Genomic DNA, 21,999 nt, shown 5'->3' on the forward strand with positions numbered 1-21,999 from the left:
ATATCTGTTTCAATATATTGTACGGAGAATGATTAATCTTGTCTCCAAGTTTATGTTTAATTCTTCGTGATGGACACTAATTAGGAATGTCATTGGAACTATTAATGTTTTATGATCTAAATACCTTGCCGAGGCGATTACATCGCGTATCGTTATGTCAGCAAACGTTCACTTGCATGTCCAGCTTTATTTACCTGCGATAACGCCTCTATGTTGTCAGTCATCTTAATGCCTATATCCTTACATACTATTTTTCAATATAAATAGTGATGTTGATAAACTATAACAGTTTACTCAATTTGAAAAGTACATAGCTTGAATTGTTTCCTTTGAACTGTGACTTAATTATTTATGTGTTTATATATAATGTATTTTGATAACGAAAATGATAATGAGTAGACTCATATATATAGCGTCCTCGATACTCTCAAATATCTTCTTTTTTTTGGAATTCCCCTGCCCTATATTTGGGTAAAGTGATGTTGATATTTTGTGTCATAGAGGTGTTGTAGGGAATCAGTACAACATGAACATAGTGTCTGACACAAATAACTTGAATGTTTATACATCTATCTTCAATGATGGAATGTTAATGTATAGATTTATATGATCATACTTAATATAATTCACTGCAAAATGTGACTTAAGGGATTTTCGTGTTTATAACCTATTTGATACTCTAAACATGTATAGATCCCTATATAGGGTGACATATAAGAACAGATTAATAATGCTATTTCTATACAAATACTATATAATGACCTGTGAAAGTCAAGTGGGTTTTATGTATAATATTGGACATGTTAATGTTTTTAGTGTCTCGTAAGTCTGATAAGGCTGGACATTTTAATGTATCATATGTATGTGAATTATGTACTTTTATGTATTTAAAATGTGTGTCACTTAAATAAAATCTATCTTATCGTATCTTAATCATATATACTTTCCTACGAGTCAAAATGGACAATGGTCAGTTCCATTTTATATGTTTACGCCGGAGAGCCGGGCGGCAGTTGGATTCCCGACCAGCAAATGGACAACACGTACATTACGGATTACCAAGTGTGAACAGAACTTCATCATTGGACTTGCTTAATTTACAAAGTTGGATCGCCAACTATATATATATATATATAAACATTGTATTTATGGGAATACCAATACATGTGGACTGAATTATCCTGTTAATTTGCAAAACTGTTTACATTGTGATTTGAAAATATTCGAAAAAGTTAATATAAGAAATAATCGCAAATTGATTTGAACTCTTTTATTTTGTGTCCTGCCATACGTCCAATCGTACAACAGTCCGAATCTAAACGGACACAGCAAAACGCTGTATGACAGTTACATTTCATCAAGACATGTTTTCAATACCAAATTATCCGATTGTTTCAACTTCAACCAATAATTGAAAACTCTTAATTTTCCAATAATAATTAATGGTGATCTACCCAATTCACAATAAACAAAGTCATTGAAAGTTGATTAGGCACATTAAGATTTCAAGAATATGCTTTCGACATCCGGGGCTTTATGGAATCCCCATATTTCAGATGCATAACATCAAATACTTTTTACATGCGAATAAAAAATAGAACAATAAGTTTCCTTATTCAAGCCAAGCTGAGAAGTTGTCAATGAAAATAAAGCTTTTCTACCTTGTTCTGCAAAATGCTTTTGTGCTTTGTAAAACTTCCCATTGTAGTTGAACAGCATACCCAAGTATTCAAAACAGTGTACAATTTCTATATTGTCATTATTATATTTCCATGACTCTTTAATTATTTCTTATATTTCCACCATTTCTAAACACCATGATTTTAGTTTTATCGACATTGACCTCCAGATTCCAATTTCTGGTATATCCATATAAGAATCCAACATTCTTTGTAAACCTTCTGGGTGGTTAGCAAATAAAGCCATGTCGTCGGCATACATTAGCAAGAAAAGATTAAGCATCTGTAATTCAATACTTGGACGATTGTCGTTAATACAGTTAATTTCAAAATCATTTACATACAAAGAAAATAACACAGGTGACAATATTTTCCCCTGTAAGAGTCCGGAATAATTAGGGAAGCACTGACTTAATTGGCCATGGTATTTTACACATGCTTTGACATTTTTGTATAAAGAAGATAAAATGTTCAGAAAATTCCCACGTATTCCATGGATTATCAATTTACACCACAATTTGCTTTTGTTCATAAAATCAAAAGCTTTTTTGAAATCTGCAAAACAACAGTAAAGTCATTCCCGTAACTTCTTATTAATGAGGGTGTCTAAAACAAACATAGCGTCAATAGTTGAAATGCCTTTTTTTTTTAATCCAAACCGTATCAGAATACTTTTTTCCTTTTTCCCATTCCATATTTCTACTATTCAAAACAGATGAAAACTATTTACCAAAACAACTCACAAGTGTAAATAAACCCCAATAATTATTTATATCGTTGACACAGCCAAATATGGCAATAACATAATTTCCTTTCCTCACACATCGTTAATTATCAAGTTTTCACCACAGTTTTTATCAAATTTCAATTCATCTACAGGTTTATCATTTCTTGTGCTGTGATATAGCTACAAGATCGTCATACACAGGTTCTATATCAACATCAGGTACATCAGCAACATACTCACTTGTATTATCCGTAAGATCACTAAAATATTCATAAAAGCCATCTATCGTCAGTGTGGAGTTAGCTCTGTTTGATCCCCTTATGTTGAATATATTGTAAAAATTGTTAGGGTTATTTTTTTCATGATCACTAACATATCATCTTCATGACATTTATATTCCCAATTAAGTTTACGTTCCAATGAATTGTAATTACGTTTGGCAGTAGTCAGGATAGTGTGATTCTGATCTGACTTATATTGATTAAAAATAGCTAACGATTTCCTGTATTCAATGTAAAGACTTTTGCATCGAGGGGTAATCCACGTCGTCCGTGCGAGTTTCGACCAGAGCCATCTCTACATTCACAAAAAGATAAGGAACATTCATTTATGATACGACGTATATTATTCACACATTCATTGACTGTACATTGGCTGTTAAAATTCACTCTCAACTGTTCTTCGATCAACTCACGAGATCCAGTTAGTTAATCTAAAAAATAAATGTATATTATCATCTTTCCATTAAACTGACGTACAGTATTCTCTGCCATGGATAAAAGTGGCATGACGCATTTGTTGATACTAAAGAAACCGGACAATGGTCAGAAAAGTTACCAGATTCAAATGTGGATATCTTTTCTATATTTGTATTTTCTATCAACAAATTACCAATTAGACTCTTTCCATTGCTAAAAAGTAAAAATACCAGTGACGTCATTTGAATGTCATCCATTAACTATACGTAACCCCGGTGGCTTACACACATATATAAGATTACGGCCAAAATAATAACCTCTTTATCCATATTATTACGACTAATTTAAGGTTCATTCATTGTAGTCGATGGTATTATTTTCACTGTTAACTAGATTATCGTGTAATGTATCATTTTCTGTGTAATCTTGTTTTGTACCAGTTCGTGCATTCATATCGCCAATAACAAAAACATCTCCCATACTTTTATATATAGCAACGGTATCTTCTAAACTCTTAAATACGCATTACTTTCAGGAGGGATGTAACAAAAAGCAAGGAAGGTATCTTCTCTTGAGCAACCTAATTATCAATTTTTATCCAAACAGTACTATCATGGATATTCTCAGCGACACTGACTGTATTATCCAATTTCGATTTTTGAAAAATTACAATACTGCAGCCTCTACATGCCGATCTAGGAAATGCAAGATGATTATAGCCTGTAAGCTTCAAAACATCTTGAGGTTTTATCCAGCATTCCGATACACATTCAATATCGTGATGGGATAAAAGGTTACGAAAGTCTGTGTCCTGAAGTTTATCTATAAGACCTATACAAACATTTCAGGAAAGGACTGAAATCTCACTCTCCTGATTGTCCTATCTGCCTGGGTTCTCGGAAGTAACCCGAGATGGACTGGGACCGTTTTGACTGGTTAGGAACTGAAGGCGCCTGCGATGAAGGTGCTGATTGTCCGCGGTGATTGACATTTCAATATTCCGAACGATGCGGCTCTCTACGGTGATTGACGTCCCCGTTAGGTCTGGGTCCTCGCCTAAAGTTGTCGTCAGGTCCAGTATTTAATTGTCCGTTTATATACAATTTGTCCCTTACCATCCTTGTGTGATCCTCTTACTGTTTGTGAGGTTTTAATACTGGACATAACCTCCTTCTACGGTCCTCTATTGCGGGTGGGAACTGTTCATGCATTCCGAAGTTCGATCCTCTCATTCTGAAAGAGATGCTTCTCAAATGTGCGTCTTTCTGATAGAAGAACTGAACCACAACTGGCCGACTTTTACCACTTATATGACGTCCAAACCTGTGTACGTTGCCAAACTCTATCTTTTAGTTAATGCCGAGCTCGTTGAATATGACGTCTCTTAGGAGTGATTCTGAATCTTCATTTCTAGCTTCTCCCCTTAGACCAGTGAAAACTAAATTGTTTTTCATAGATCTACACTGTAAATCTAGCATAGAGTCTTATAGTGAATCCCTCTCCTCTCGAACCTTCTCCGCATTCTTACACTGATGGTCCGTGCATGTACCTCTAACTTCTGAGACATCTGTTTACCACCAGTGTTTGACTTTTCCATTCATCGAGCTTGGTGGCTACGAAATTCACCGACTGTTCAAAATTCTCTGTCTTCTTTTTACTGCGCCAGTTCTTTTCTCTAATCCAGTCACCTTTGAAGACAGATCGTTCACCTTGTCTTCAATTTTCCCCATTTTCTCCTGCTTTTCTAGAATGAAATATAACTTTCTGTTTATTTTAGCAACATCATCGTTGTCTGGGGTTTTCGATGGTATCGGAGTAGAGGATGATGAAGGTCCAGAACTAATGGGCTTCGTTGGACTGCTGTATAAGACACCGTGCGCTGCACTAGTAATAGAACTCAGTAAACCCGTAGATTGGTTACTCACACCCATGCTTTCATTGTCAACTCCTTTCTTACGTTTCCTAGAGTTTTTACCCTTAACGAATATATGAAAGTCACAACGACAGCGTTGATCAGCACCAATGTTGGCTCTAAATAAGTAGTTCCTTAACATATCAGCATGGTTTCTCAATCATTTATTCATTCATTCAGCCATTCTTTAATTCCTCTTAAAGAGGTCAAATCCGGGCATTCTTAGAATGAGACAATAGGATGCTGACGTTATCATATGTAATGATGAGTAGGAAATATTTGAAATATTCAGACGACTTATCAAATTAAGAGCATATGGTGTGTTACAGTACTGTCTGTGGTTTAATTAGTTACAATACTCCGTGACGTACTGTTCACTGGTATCTGCTCATTGCTTTGTGCGCAGGTCAATTAAATGTTATTTTAGCTATTAAACCAATTAAATACCTGTAGGTTAGGGTTTATATAAAGAGTTTAGTTTAACATCAATATTGTGAGAGCTGTATACGCGCTTGGTTTAAACACCATGTTAACATTGATACACTTGGCCTCTGTTATGGGCGGCGGAAAGGAGAAAAAAAAAAAAAAAAAAAAATCAATGTAAAAATCAAAACTAACAGACATTTTTTCTAAATGTTCAAAACCAAACAAATAAATACAATCAAGAAATCTAAACCAATGAACTCACAAACTGACGCGTCATCGCTATATGTGCACAGTAATCCATTCGTGACGAAAAAAGTAATAGATCTAGACAACGATAAGTGGTACTACATCGACAAACGCTACCAAATTGTGAGAGTACGATTGAATTTTCTATCAGCAACTTGTCTTTTTCATGTTGTGAACTGTTTTCACATCTTTCGAAGGAAAATGCACGGATAACTTTTAGCATCTCGTACCGACCGCTGTTGGTCCGACAGTGCTAATAACAATGTGTGTTGGATATTTTTCAAATATGCGTATGTCCTTATATCTCAACACTACTGAACATTTCTTCCTGGAGGAATACGTGCATCACCTCTCTGTAATGTCTTATATTTCATTTAGATGTGGTATATCAGACTCGCCATACCGAATGTATTTTTTTGGTTTGTTTTTGTTTAACGTCCTATTAACAGCCAGGGTCATTTAAGGACGTGCCAGGTTTGGAGGTGGAGGAAAGCCGGAGTACCCGGAGAAAAACCACCGGTCTACGGTCAGTACCTGGCAACTGCCCCACGTAGGTTTCGAACTCGCAACCCAGTGGTGGAGGGCTAGTGTTAAAGTGTCGGGACACCTTAACCACTCGGCCACCGCGGCCCCTACCGAATGTATACAGCTGTTATTATACAATGATCATTATTTTCATATAAACGTATGTAAATGTTTAACATATAATGTACATTCATACTGACGAAATAATTCAAGCTGTTACACCTTCACTTACGTATCCGTAAACTGAACTAGCGGTTAAGATTAATCTGCTATACTAAATGTCGGATTAATAGTAGATTTAGTCGCACGAGTGTCATTATTTTAAGCATCTACACAACTCAAATTTCAATTTGATATATATATCAAATATAAAATGGACACCAGGTAGATTTAATAGAATGGCACTTCGGTGTGAAGGTCTTTAGGCCATGGTTAACAGTTTAAACAAAAACATTTGTCAAATTTTCTCAGCGAACTTGACATTTATATACTAAAGAAGGTATATAACTTTCCTTAGAAAAGTTTTTATTTTGGTTATCCCTATATTAGAATGTGTAACATTAAATTCTCAGTCTAATTCACATTTGTATGCTCCCTTTTAAATGACATGAATATCTGTTTCAAGATATCGAAATGTCCGTTTTTGGCATCTGGTGAATAAACACTATATGTATTGCTTTACAAATACGATGATACATTTCCAAAATGTTAAGCGCTCTTAAAATGACACAACTCAACCACCAATTTGTGCTAAAACGGGGTTTTATATGTATAAATGTATGTAGAAACGGATATTTAGCATTTATATAAAATTGACAATGTTCCAAAATCACATCAAGAGAAACAGGAAATACGCTGCGGGATATGAACTTGGAGGTAAAATCTACAAACAATGAAATAATCACTTTAATATAATTTTAGTAACGTAATAACTGGCCCGAGTTTTCTCCGACTCTTACAGCTGTAACACCATAAGTTCCTCGTCTGACTGTCATGGCTAGAACATTCTAATTACTTGGATAGCTTATCTAAGTTCAGACTAGTATGATAACTGTTGACCTGGGTGATATAGACTAGTATGATAACTGTTGACCTGGGTGATATAGACTAGTATGATAACTGTTGATCTGGGTGATATAGACTAGTATGATGATGTGACTGTTGATCTGGGTGATATAGACTAGTATGATAACTGTTGATCTGGGTGATATAGACTAGTATGATGATGTGACTGTTGATCTGGGTGATATAGACTAGTATGATAACTGTTGATCTGGGTGATATAGACTAGTATGATAATGTGACTGTTGATCTGGGTGATATAGACTAGTATGATGATGTGACTGTTGATCTGGGTGATATAGACTAGTATGATAACTGTTGATCTGGGTGATATAGACTAGTGTAATAATGTGACTGTTGACCTGGGTGATATAGACTAGTATGACAATGTGACTGTTAATCTGGGTGATATAGACTAGTATGACAATGTGACTGTTGATCTAGGAGATATAGACTAGTATGATAATGTGACTGTTGATCTGGGTGATATAGACTAGTATGATAATGTGAATGTTGATCTGGGTGATATAGACTAGCATGATAATGTGACTGTTGATCTGGGTGATATAGACTAGTATGATAATGTGACTGTTGATCTGGGTGATATAGACTAGTATGATAATGGCGACTGTTGATCTGGGTGATATAGACTAGTATGATAATGGCGACTGTTGATCTGGGTGATATAGACTAGTATGATAATGTGACTGTTGATCTGGGTGATATAGACTAGTATGATAACTGTTGATCTGGGTGATATAGACTAGTATGATAATGTGACTGTTGATCTGCTTGATATAGACTAGTATGATAATGTGAATGTTGATCTGGGTGATATAGACTAGCATGATAATGTGACTTGATCTGGGTGATGACTAGTATGATAATGGCGACTGTTGATCTGGGTGATATAGACTAGTATGATAATGGCGACTGTTGATCTGGGTGATATAGACTAGTATGATAATGTGACTGTTGATCTGCGTGATATAGACTAGTATGATAATGTGACTGTTGATCTGGGTGATATAGACTAGTATGATAACTGTTGATCTGGGTGATATAGACTAGTATGATAATGTGACTGTTGATCTGCGTGATATAGACCAGTATGATAATGTGACTGTTGATCTGGGTGATATAGACTAGTATGATAACTGTTGATCTGGGTGATATAGACTAGTATGATAATGTGACTGTTGATCTGGGTGATATAGACTAGTATGATAATGTGACTGTTGATCTGGGTGATATAGACTAGTATGACAATGTGACTGTTGATCTGGGTGATATAGACTAGTATGATAATGTGACTGTTGATCTGGGTGATATAGACTAGTATGATAACTGTTGATCTGGGTGATATAGACTAGTATGATAATGTGACTGTTGATCTGGGTGATATAGACTAGTATGATGATGTGACTGTTGATCTGGGTGATATAGACTAGTATGATAACTGTTGATCTGGGTGATATTGACTAGTATGATAATGTGACTGTTGATCTGGGTGATATAGACTAGTATGATAATGTGACTGTTGATCTGGGTGATATAGACTAGTATGATAACTGTTGATCTGGGTGATATAGACTAGTGTAATAATGTGACTGTTGACCTGGGTGATATAGACTAGTATGACAATGTGACTGTTAATCTGGGTGATATAGACTAGTATGACAATGTGACTGTTGATCTAGGAGATATAGACTAGTATGATAATGTGACTGTTGATCTGGGTGATATAGACTAGTATGATAATGTGAATGTTGATCTGGGTGATATAGACTAGCATGATAATGTGACTGTTGATCTGGGTGATATAGACTAGTATGATAATGTGACTGTTGATCTGGGTGATATATACTAGTATGATAACTGTTGATCTGGGTGATATAGACTAGTATGATAATGTGACTGTTGATCTGGGTGATATAGACTAGTATGATAATGTGACTGTTGATCTGGGTGATATAGACTAGTATGATAATGTGACTGTTGATCTGGGTGATATAGACTAGTATGATAATGGCGACTGTTGATCTGGGTGATATAGACTAGTATGATAATGGCGACTGTTGATCTGGGTGATATAGACTAGTATGATAATGTGACTGTTCGATCTGGGTGATATAGACTAGTATGATAACTGTTGATCTGGGTGATATAGACTAGTATGATAATGTGACTGTTGATCTGGGTGATATAGACTAGTATGATAATGTGACTGTTGATCTGGGTGATATAGACTAGTATGATAATGGCGACTGTTGATCTGGGTGATATAGACTAGTATGATAATGGCGACTGTTGATCTGGGTGATATAGACTAGTATGATAATGTGACTGTTGATCCGGGTGATATAGACTAGTATGATAATGTGACTGTTCGATCTGGGTGATATAGACTAGTATGATAACTGTTGATCTGGGTGATATAGACTAGTATGATAATGTGACTGTTGATCTGCTTGATATAGACTAGTATGATAATGTGAATGTTGATCTGGGTGATATAGACTAGCATGATAATGTGACTTGATCTGGGTGATATAGACTGGTATGATAATGGCGACTGTTGATCTGGGTGATATAGACTAGTATGATAATGGCGACTGTTGATCTGGGTGATATAGACTAGTATGATAATGTGACTGTTGATCTGCGTGATATAGACTAGTATGATAATGTGACTGTTGATCTGGGTGATATAGACTAGTATGATAACTGTTGATCTGGGTGATATAGACTAGTATGATAATGTGACTGTTGATCTCGGTGATATAGACCAGTATGATAATGTGACTGTTGATCTGGGTGATATAGACTAGTATGATAACTGTTGATCTGGGTGATATAGACTAGTATGATAATGTGACTGTTGATCTGGGTGATATAGACTAGTATGATAATGTGACTGTTGATCTGGGTGATATAGACTAGTATGATAATGTGACTGTTGATCTGGGTGATATAGACTAGTATGATAACTGTTGATCTGCGTGATATAGACTAGTATGATAATGTGACTGTTGATCTGGGTGATATAGACTAGTATGATGATGTGACTGTTGATCTGGGTGATATAGACTAGTATGATAACTGTTGATCTGGGTGATATTGACTAGTATGATAATGTGACTGTTGATCTGGGTGATATAGACTAGTATGATAATGTGACTGTTGATCTGGGTGATATAGACTAGTATGATAACTGTTGATCTGGGTGATATAGACTAGTGTAATAATGTGACTGTTGACCTGGGTGATATAGACTAGTATGACAATGTGACTGTTAATCTGGGTGATATAGACTAGTATGACAATGTGACTGTTGATCTAGGAGATATAGACTAGTATGATAACTGTTGATCTGCGTGATATAGACTAGTATGATAATGTGACTGTTGACCTGGGTGATATAGACTAGTATGACAATGTGACTGTTAATCTGGGTGATATAGACTAGTATGACAATGTGACTGTTGATCTGGGTGATATAGACTAGTATGATAACTGTTGATCTGGGTGATATAGACTAGTATGATAATGTGACTGTTGATCTGGGTGATATAGACTAGTATGATAACTGTTGATCTGGGTGATATAGACTAGTATGATAACTGTTGATCTGGGTGATATAGACTAGTATGATAATGTGACTGTTGATCTGGGTGATATAGACTAGTATGATAATGTGACTGTTGATCTGGGTGATATAGACTAGTATGATAACTGTTGATCTGGGTGATATAGACTAGTATGATAATGTGACTGTTGATCTGGGTGATATAGACTAGTATGATAATGTGACTGTTGAATCTGGGTGATATAGACTAGTATGATAATGTGACTGTTGATCTGGGTGATATAGACTAGTATGATAATGTGACTGTTGATCTGGGTGATATAGACTAGTATGATAATGTGACTGTTGATCTGGGTGATATAGACTAGTATGATAATGTGACTGTTGATCTGGGTGATATAGACTAGTATGATAATGTGACTGTTGATCTGGGTGATTTAGACTAGTATGATAATGTGACTGTTGATCTGGGTGATATATACTAGTACGATAACTGTTGATCTGGGTGATATAGACTAGTATGATAATGTGACTGTTGATCTGGGTGATATAGACTAGTATGATGATGTGACTGTTGATCTGGGTGATATAGACTAGTATGATAATTTGACTGTTGATCTGGGTGATATAGACTAGTATGATAATGTGACTGTTGATCTGGGTGATATAGACTAGTATGATAATGTGAATGTTGATCTGGGTGATATAGACCAGTATGATAATGTGACTGTTGATCTTGGTGATATAGACTGGTATGATAATGTGACTGTTGATCTGGGTGATATAGACTAGTATGATAATGTGACTGTTGATCTGGGTGATATAGACTAGTATGATATTGCTACTGGTCGGTATACTTTTTATTGATATTTTCCAAATCTTGACAATTGTACAATACACAAGTAACTGAGTAGTTGAATCATTAGTAGCAACTGACAGGTTTTATTACCTGATTACTAAGTTCAATCGTCCAGAAAGATTGTCGTTAATGTCGTTTAACTCTTCGCCCCACCACCTCCATTATCTGCCATGATGTTGTTGTTGTTGTTGTTGTTGTTGTCGTCGTCATCGCCATCTCTCGTCAGTTTGTGAGTTTATTTATTTAGATTTCTTGATAGTGCTGCAACCGTGTCTTTTGATTTCCGTTTGTCAACTGATTCGGTTTTGTATCTATTGGTTTGGTTTTTCGTGTCTATTGGTTAGGTATGGAACATTGATTATTCCATGACATACATGTATGTTGATTTGGAAAAGATGTCTATTAGTTTAAATTTTTACATTAATTTGGTTTTAATCGTTTTTGCCCGTTCCGCCGCCTATACTCTGTCACCATTTTCACAACGTCCTCTGTAAAATAACAACTGTTTGTGGGGCACAAACATTTTACAATCTAAAAAATCAAAAAGAACTTATGAAACATACATTTCGTATAAATTGATAGTACTGCGCTTATCAACTTACACTAACAATAAAAACCGGACCGTGATAATTCGGTTAACTCGCAATCCGAACGGAAATCTTCCTATGGATTTCATTTTTGATCGGTCGCTTGACGAACCCCGCTGTTCGGAAAAAAACACTACCTGGCGGATTCTGACATGACATTACACAATGATCGCTATATAGGACGCGTGTTGTAGATGGAATTCCATGATATCGTGAACAGCTGTGTTTATTAACTCGTGACGGTGTATAAATAGCTTTTACATAACACGTCAGCATAAATTTCAGTTCACACAGTAAACCTGACAGTACAGGAGGGAATTGAAGCATGTAAACAGTAAGTATTTGGTGATTTTCGGTTTCAGAACTGGAATATACTGTAGTATATAGATTAAACATGGTTGTTGTAACTAATAATTTTACATTTTATCATGTATGTAAATGAATCTTTCCTTATTAATTGGTATTCCAAGCCTCCACACAGCTAGCTTGCACGCCATGGTTATTTTTATGAGTAGGTGCACGGCTCAGAATATATTACACATATGTATATTTCATGCTCCATTGCATTTTGCAAGTTACATATCTTAAGATATAAATCGAATAATGTTTGGGGTACATAAACTCCCACCCGTATTTTAAATATTTGTTCATGTTCATGAGCCTTATTTCTAACTCATATATCAATTACGAGTCCTGGAAAGACCAAACAGCTCTTCTGAAGGCCCATGAGTCCGACAGCCAGGTATACAAATCATGGTCACATAGATTTAGCATGAAAATCTCATAATATATGAGGCACGTGGACCAAGATTGTGTCTTACACGAAGTAAAATTTTGGAACTGGTACCGTATATATATGCATCAAGAACAAAGACACAAATTGTTGCTTAGAAAGACAGAATACCCCTAAACCACGAAACGCTTATAAGTGTAGATGTCCGAAGGATTAAGATTGTACCGGTGTCCTATAAAATTCTGATCCCCATGAAATACCGACCCGGGTCAGTATTTTATGCATAAAATACTGACCCGGGTCAGTATTTTATGCATAAAATATTGATCCCCCCCATAAAATCTTGACCCCCCCTAACGGTGCTGAAACAGTTTACATCAGTCTCAGTTATGTTGATATTGTCCTTTACATATTTACATCGTGGCCTACATACATATACTTAACATCTCGTAAACAGGGTAGAATCTTTAATCTATATATACAAGTACAGCCCCATACAGTATGTCTCGGACACTAAGGGTCATATAGATAAAGTGTGACACATAGAGCGAAGAATAAGCATGGAACTGATTCTATATATGAAGGTGTATTTTCATGTTTAAATGTTTCTTTCAGAGTTCTTACACACAAAGAGACAGTCACAAAGATGGGGTCGAATAAATCACTTGATTGGATAGTCGACTTAGACAATGCGCATGATCCAAAATATGGGGAGCCATTTCAAGTACCAATCGTAGCAGCCACCAATGAAAACTTCAAAGAATACGGCAATTTAGTTACAGACTTTGACGCCGAAGAGGTTGAAATCGTTCCATGGCCTGTAATGGGCAGACGGCCATTATGCAATGGAACAGGTATATTCGGCGGAGTCGCTGAAGGTGACTTTCTTCATGAATGGGTTGGTGACAAATGTAAAGCTACAAGTACGGCGATCGGTTGGGGGGTCGACAGTGATTTTTTCATATGTCGATTAGGAAAAGGCGTCGATCCGGACCACAAGACGAGGGTTTTGGTTCGGGAAGCAAATAATCACCCCGACGGAAGTCAGTGTTTCTTTCCAAAGGAAAAACTTCCATTTGTGGCGCTGTTTGCTCTTCCTGGCGATGACGTCAAGTTAGAAGATTTCATGGCGTTCTACTCGGATGGGGGTTTCGGATTTCATATTCGACCGAGCGTTTGGCATCAGCCCATGATTCCTGTGAGTCAGAAAGCGGTGTTTAGGAACAAACAAGGCGCTGTCCACGCATGCGTTGGTCTCGATACCGTCAATGAGTTTGGGAGATTTCTCTCTGTTCCTCTCAAAATTCACAAAGCGGAGTGATGCAAATTATGTACTAGCTACATAGGCTAAGTAAAATCTTTGACTTTGACCTTCATTTAATGTCACAAAAGGTCAGATGATGAAATCTTGACAATTTTGACTATATGTAAAAAAAATAATTTCACAACACATTTTAAGGAGTACATCTTAATTAAGAAAACTGGTATGTTTCAATGTCGTGTCGTTAAAGGTCAATGTCATTGATATACATATAGAATATTTTTGAACATTTTCAAACGATTATACACTCAAATCCCATGATATTAGAAAATAGGTCAATTCCAAGACTACGAGGTCAAGTTAAGATAAACAAGTACTGATTGTAATGGGAACCATTACAGATGTCCCCCAAACGAGCCCACAGTGCTATCATTGTATTCAATATCACTCATAATCCGTATACAAGTTGTTAAATTCATGATATAGAAAGCACTCAGGTCCCTAATAAAAGTTATACATACCTGATTTACTAATCACCATGCAATTCATTGTATTCTGTATAAAGTCAGTGTTATCGTCATCTTGAAGCATTTAATATTTTTTCCTTGTTACTTAATTCAGTGTAATATGTTTGTGTCAAACACCTTTATATCTTTGGTATTAAGGCTGTTAAATAATTGAAAAAGAAACAGCTATTTGGGTTTCTTTAATAGGCAATTTGATCGTATAGGGGGAAAGGCGTTAGCACAACACCAACCCACTATATGTAAAATGGCGAAAGTAGTTCTTGCTCCAATTGCTTCAAAGTTATTCAGTGTTTTTTTTGTTGCTCCCATTTTCTATGTATTTGCCAGTTCTTTCCAAAAAAGCCAGTTTTTCATAAGTTCCTTCTGTTTTCTGTGTCTTTCATAAGTCTTTCCTTAAAAGCCAGTTTTACATATAGGGGAAAAGGCGTCAGCACAACACCAACCACACTATATGTAAAATGGCCAAAGTAGTTCTTGCTCCAATTGCTTCAAAGTTATACACAGTGTTTTTTGCTGCTCCCATTAAAATTTTACCAATCAAAGACCAAAATTTTGCTAACATAGCAACCAACCTTTTTGAAAGTGTTTCTATGTTGTTCGCTTTCCCTCATAGCCCCTATGTACCAATTTTCAGCTTAATCCGACAACATCTAAATTTCGACCAATCACAAGCCACCATTTCATTACCATGGCAACAAATCTTTTTCGGAAATGTTACCACGTTATTCGGCATCCCTAAAAACCCATATACACCAATTTTCACTGAAATCGGAGACCGAAATCTAAAGCCAGGAAGTGGGCTCTGGCGGCCATCTTGGATGGCCGATCGCAAATATACACCTGGTTGCACACCCCCATACACTAACGAGTATGTCTGTGAAGTTTGATGATGATCCTCCCAGTAGTTTCTGAGAAAAGCGTCGAAAATCTCCGCGGCGGAAGAAAGTGGAAGAAATAAGAATAATGATTAAATAAGTATTGATATAATAATCCGAATTTTTATGTTAATGACCGTAGCGACTAAACAACAACTGTTCTGATACATAATGACAAAATTAGATGATCTGACCACACGGGAACATTGAACGATGTTTACTTGCCGAAATATACGCAATTTAATTCCAATCCATACCGCCTCGCAGCTTCTGGTCGCCATCTTTGCTCAAATCAAAGCATCTGTGCGTTTGAAAGAGTCAGTACTGCAAAGCTTCTAAACGATCTTGTGATGCAAATTTTAAGATTGTAATAGAAACGAAATATGAATTTTAAAATGACTTGATTTCAATTACTTATGCTTTAGGTTAGCGAATCGTAGCATTTCATTACGATGAAACTGTAATATTGCACTCAATACTGATCACAATATTTTTATTTAGACATTTTTTATTTCTTTCGCTTCATTTCATTTTAGTGTTGATTTAGATTTCCCAATAAATTCGCGGGAAATGAATTTGATGACGTAACCGGAAGCCCACATGCTATTAGAACGTGACCCGGAAAACATCACGATAATAAAACAGAAGATCATTGAACATTACAGGATTATTTTCGCATTTTTTGAGACACCAATATGCTAAAATACAACGGAAGGTAACACGGATTTTGTTCATAGCTATCGTATCATGTAAAACGAACAGTCATTGCGAAAATAGCAGTATTTGCTTCACCTAGTTGGGCTAGACCTACTTTCGTTTTACAGTTTAGTAGGAGTTTACAGATATGGTCATATAAATAATTCATCTTCTCAACCATAGTCGATCTAGTTACTTATCTGCGGGATTTGTCTATCAAGAATATTTGTACTTCTCATGTACAGTGCATCTTTGTTTAATTTGACTGGTCTGCAGGTCTGATCTCACTACCCTCAGCTGACCCTGACACAGGGGCATATGACTCGAGCTCATAGCCTGTCATTCTACTCTATGACTCACAAACTGTCACAGGTTTACTGGTCATGAGTTACAGGGTAAACGGCATATATGCCATACTTTCGGGAGACCAATAAGGGAGATTGATGATTATTTTAAGGTAGTTTTGCCTAAAATAAGGGAGATTTGTGCGTGACATGAATATCAACATTTTTACTCAATTTTAAAGCAATAAACTAATTTTGAAATTGATGAAGAATATTTATATTTATTTTGGATATTAATCACACTGTATATGCAAACAACGAAAACGGACACATATGTGCAGGTATCAAATGTGTCACAAATTTGAATAAGTCATAGGTAAACAGAAACAGGAGAAAGAGAAAACGTAGTATCGAGACCGGGGTTCGAACCCAGGACCCTCCAAATTATAGACGGACACTCTACCACTGAGCTACCTGGTCGTCGATGATCAACCCAGTCCAGTTCCGCAACATTCCTCCCTCCTTTTATCAAGTCTTCGCCCCAAAGACAACAAGTTCGGCTATCCCGTTGCTTTAGCATCCTCCCAATGCTTTAAATAAAGATTTGCAGGCTCGCAAAATATCTAACAGGAGAAAGATAGTAGCCAGACCAGGGTTCGAACTCGAGATCCTGCAAACTCTTGACGTACAGCACTACACTCGACCACTGAGCTACGTACATTTGTACCTGGTCATTGATCGATGATTTATTCATTTTCATGAAATAATCCCAAATTGGCTTAGAGGATGATACAATTTTTATCCATCAATGCCTCCACTACGGATCGAACCTGGGAACTCTGGATAACTACTCTTCTACTCAACCAACACACATGTACTCGATATCAAAATAAATGTTTGGTTATGTATTGTTCAATGCACATGTATAACTTCTCTACAGGGGTCATTTATAATTATGGACGGCCTTCCCTGGTAGTGACATACATGTGTGTGATGAATGTGTGCATTAATACAAGTTTCAGGAGTATGCGGTATGTTCGTGTTTGTATCCATGTGGTATTAATGTGAAAACTTTTTTTTTTTTTTTTAATTGTTCCAGCACTGGCAACCTAGGTATTTCTTTCCCTTTAGCTAAAGAAGTTAGCTATCAATTGAATCTCTTTCATTTGATCATATTAAAACAGAGAATATTTCCCCAAATATTATGTATATGTACCTTGTATTACTGACCAGGATGTTTAAACGGGAATGGACTACACATTCTGATCAAATATTTGCATAACATAATTACTTAATTGTTTTGGGGGAAAAAAGCATTCAAGATTTTTTTAAGGGTCAGTCGGGTTAGCAGAGACAAAGTTTTTACTGTATTTGGCCTATTAGTCTAAGTCATGAAAATGTGAAATTAAAAACAAAAACTTTGGTTATTGAAGATCAGAGAAATGCAACAACAAATTTAAAAAGAATGGCATGGTTAAGAATGGCATGGGTTTTTTTTCAGTCAGTTCTGATGGTCTGTGTAAGCATGGTATGAAGATGTAAAATTAAGTTCATTTTACACAATTACCAGCGTTGATTGTCTAAATTAAGTTCATCTGTGTGTTGTTGTTTTTTTGTGGGGTTTGTTTTGTTTTTGTTTTATAAATCCTTGCAACAACTTTTTAAGTCATGTAGATATATAAAAGAATATGATTCTTGACAACTTGACAACAGTAAGAATTTAGCTTCAAAAATACAGTGCGCTCCACATCATATTGTTTGTTGACATGTTTCTGTTACATTTTCACAATTAATTCATTTCTTTATTAGAATACTGTGTTATATATTTCTTGAATCCACTCGAACATAGAAATATTTCTTTCATTTCCCAAATCTGTAATTGAAATAATTGTATAATATACATGTATGTGTTTGCAGTAATAAGAAAATATTTTTTTTAAACATTCATATTAACATATTTGGTGTATCAATCCAAAAATACTTGTTGACATATACTGCATTACTTTTGGTCTGATTTCAATACACAGAATGTCAGATTTTATTAATCAATAGATCTGGCAACCTCATCTTCAAACAGGTCAAAGACCTTTGATGAGACTAATTAATGAGTATTCAGAGTTTCCTCTTGCCCCACCACCGGAAGTTAGACACTGACAAGCTCTCATACAGTTGTTGACTTTGGTGTAGGAACACATTCTCAAACGACAAATGATCATATGCAAAATTAAGGGTTGGATTTTCACTAACTTAAAGAGTTGTGTCCCTTTGTTTTCATTCATATACATCTTATTCTAGCAGATTGCCATTCATATTTGTTTCCAATTGTTCTACACATCATTATATACATCTGATGATATTTGAAAGTGGACGAAAAATAGAATAGGTTATTTTATTGAGTGACAAGAAATCTGGAAGTTAAAAAAGAGGTGAAACTTCACAAATCCATTTTAGTTTCCATGTAGGTAAGATTTTAACATTTTATTGTTATGGTTGTTTTACTTTCCATTGTTGGGGCAGAGGGCATATTCATATAAATCAACTCCTATATAACAAGGTTTACATTTGATTATTTGAATACTTAAAATTAGTTTCCTTTCTTTTGATAATATCTCTGTGGTTATAGTCTCTCACATGAGTCTTTACATTTCCTTCTATTAAATATCTTCAAAACTTTTTTCTCATTTCTGTCTGTTTCCAGTTTCCCTTTGGTTAAAAAATGTCATATTTAGTGGCTTATGAGAATTGGTTGATTTTCATAATTTGCTTTTTGTTTTGCAATACATGTACATCAATATTTTGCATGTCTCAGTAACATATCTATAGAAATGCTCTGCTTCTTCCTTTTTAACAATAATTTTAATAAAATCTTTAGTTTGGTTAAAACTTCCTATAATGTTGTTGGACATTTTGAACTGACGGATCTGTCAGATCAGCACATATTCAGAACAGTAGTCCAAAATAACATCCCTGTTCAATTGTTTTTCTTCTGTATGGCTAACTTGATGATCTTTTCAAACTTGGTCTTGGGCATTATTTGGCTGGTCTGATTGTTGTTTAAGAATCTTGAGGCACTATGCTGGCTCCCAAGGAGGAGGCTAGGGTTGGGACACAAAAGGACAATTCAACAATTTAAATGCACATGTAAGCATTCTGTAGTGATGGTCCCAAATCTTGAATGTTACTACGTTTGTTTTAATAAATGACCTTTACCTTCATTTAAGACCACTGGAGCCTGACGTGCAAAAACCTTGAAAATCTTCAACTGAATAAGATACCTGGTATTGGGCCGGTACTATGCTGGAGAAGTGATACAAAATCTGTTTAAAAACGAGCAACAGTGACGTACATTCAAGGTCACAGCAGTCAAACATGTTTAAATGTTTACTGTAAACCTTTTTGTTTATCAATATCAAAAAGAGGTCCAGAGAAGAAGATGACTAATGCAGGCCCATATGGCCTCTTGTTTGGTTGCTGCACAATGCCTTAATTACTCTTTCAGACTCGGATGTCAAAGGTCAATGTCACTATTTCTGTCAAATGAAAACCATTTGGTTGGAATACTACATGTAACTATAGATAGAACAATCCTGCACATATCAATCAAAGTATTAGAACCCAGTGCAACTGGTCTTTTTTATATATTCGTTAGGTGGATGGATACGGCAACATTTTAAATACTTTGATATATAAATACTTATTACCGGTTAGCTTGTAATAATAATAATAATAGTACATAGATACCTACAGACATGCTATTTGGCCTATCACTAATATTGGCGAGTATCTACATATCATTATGATGTTATGTTCGAACCAGGCACAACGATGGGTAACGAAGAGAAGCTTACAAAAGATTAATTTACACATGCATATGCAATATTTTTCATATAATACATATTGCATTTATGTTTTTTAATGTCATGTATCGTGATGTTTTTGCTTAAAATGTGTTTATTTCAGATTTAAGACTGGACTGCTGACATAAAATATTCTACAGGTCATGCAAGATCACTCCGACCTGTTTCAACAGGTGTTTGTTCAATCTTCAGATGACCTCGACCTGTTTCAACAGGTGTTTGTACAATCTTCAGATCACCCCGACCCGATTCAACAGGTGTTTGTACAAACTTTAGATCACCCCGACCTGTTTCAATAGGTATTTGTACAATCTTTAGATCACCCCGACCTGTTTCAATAGGTATTTGTACAATCTTTAGATGACCCCGCTGTAGATGCTGTCACATTTAGTGGGTACTTTCACGTTCATAATCATGTTGGGTCTTAATCTGGTCATCATCGCCGTTCAAAGGAAGAAAAACACTCGCTTATCCATCTCATAATGGTTTAGAGTGCAGGAAAAGATATCATACTGATAAATATACGTAAGTATTATCAGATGCATTTGTATATCTGTTTGTTATACAACACTTATAAACATTACATTACACAAGAAAAACTCGGTCTACTGCTGAAATCTGTCACAGGGCTTGAGGTGATGCCACCTTTTGGAATTAACCCAGGACCAACTTTCGGTCATGGCGAAGATCTAGAAGGGGCCATACTGAAGGCTTCACAATGGCCAACACTTGCTGAAATATTTTCAGAATACCAGCTCTGAATTTCGTATGAGTTTTTTCACGACAACTGTCTCTTCCGTAGAAATGGTGAATGTGATTTCCACAGTGTAACGTTGTATAGAAAAAAACATGTTGCAGATATTGAAGATCGGTATACATCATGCTTATTTCAAATACATGTATATTAAATAGATAAAGCAGACAAAATGTCAAAGTGCCATTAATTAAACTAAGCCACAACTAGTCAATTCTACTTGACGTTTTAAGCATATAAGATGTATTTTTTAACATAAGATGTATTAACCATTGCTGTGTGGTGTGGCACTTCTTAGTGTCTTAATCATGCCAAAGAAGATATAACGAACGATGCGATATTTGGAAGTAGATGTAAACAGGTAAGTATTTACATACATATTTAATTGAAGAAGTTTTTGTTATTTGTAAAATTATTTTTGGTGTTGAATTAAACCTTATTTCGATAATTAATTCTTTTTTGTTAAATGTGTGTCTTTGTAGTATAACAGAAAAAAATGTACTACTTTTTAACCATTGATGTATACTCCCGGTAACGTCTATAATTGTTATTAAATAAATAACGTAGTATATACATTTTGTGTATCTGTCATTTTCCACCAATCAGCATTCTTATAATTCTCTTATTGCATCCACTACGATTATCATCGTTCTTGAGTTCCTGATACTATCAGCTTTCCATAGAATAACCGAGATGAGTAAA

At 35.6% G+C, this 21,999-nt stretch overlaps 1 protein-coding gene across 1 annotated transcript; it reads left to right on the forward strand.

Moving 5' to 3' along the window:
* Positions 1–12,564: 12,564 nt before the first annotated feature.
* Positions 12,565–14,899, forward strand: LOC117316635. The gene is made up of 2 exons (XM_033871314.1): positions 12,565–12,644; positions 13,659–14,899. Exon 2 carries the CDS (start codon positions 13,690–13,692, stop codon positions 14,362–14,364), a length of 675 nt encoding a protein of 224 aa, XP_033727205.1. The 5' UTR covers positions 12,565–12,644; positions 13,659–13,689; the 3' UTR covers positions 14,365–14,899.
* The last annotated feature ends 7,100 nt before the right edge of the window (positions 14,900–21,999 follow it).

Source organism: Pecten maximus, chromosome 18, assembly GCF_902652985.1.
Source record: "Pecten maximus chromosome 18, xPecMax1.1, whole genome shotgun sequence".
Classification (NCBI taxonomy): domain Eukaryota; kingdom Metazoa; phylum Mollusca; class Bivalvia; order Pectinida; family Pectinidae; genus Pecten; species Pecten maximus.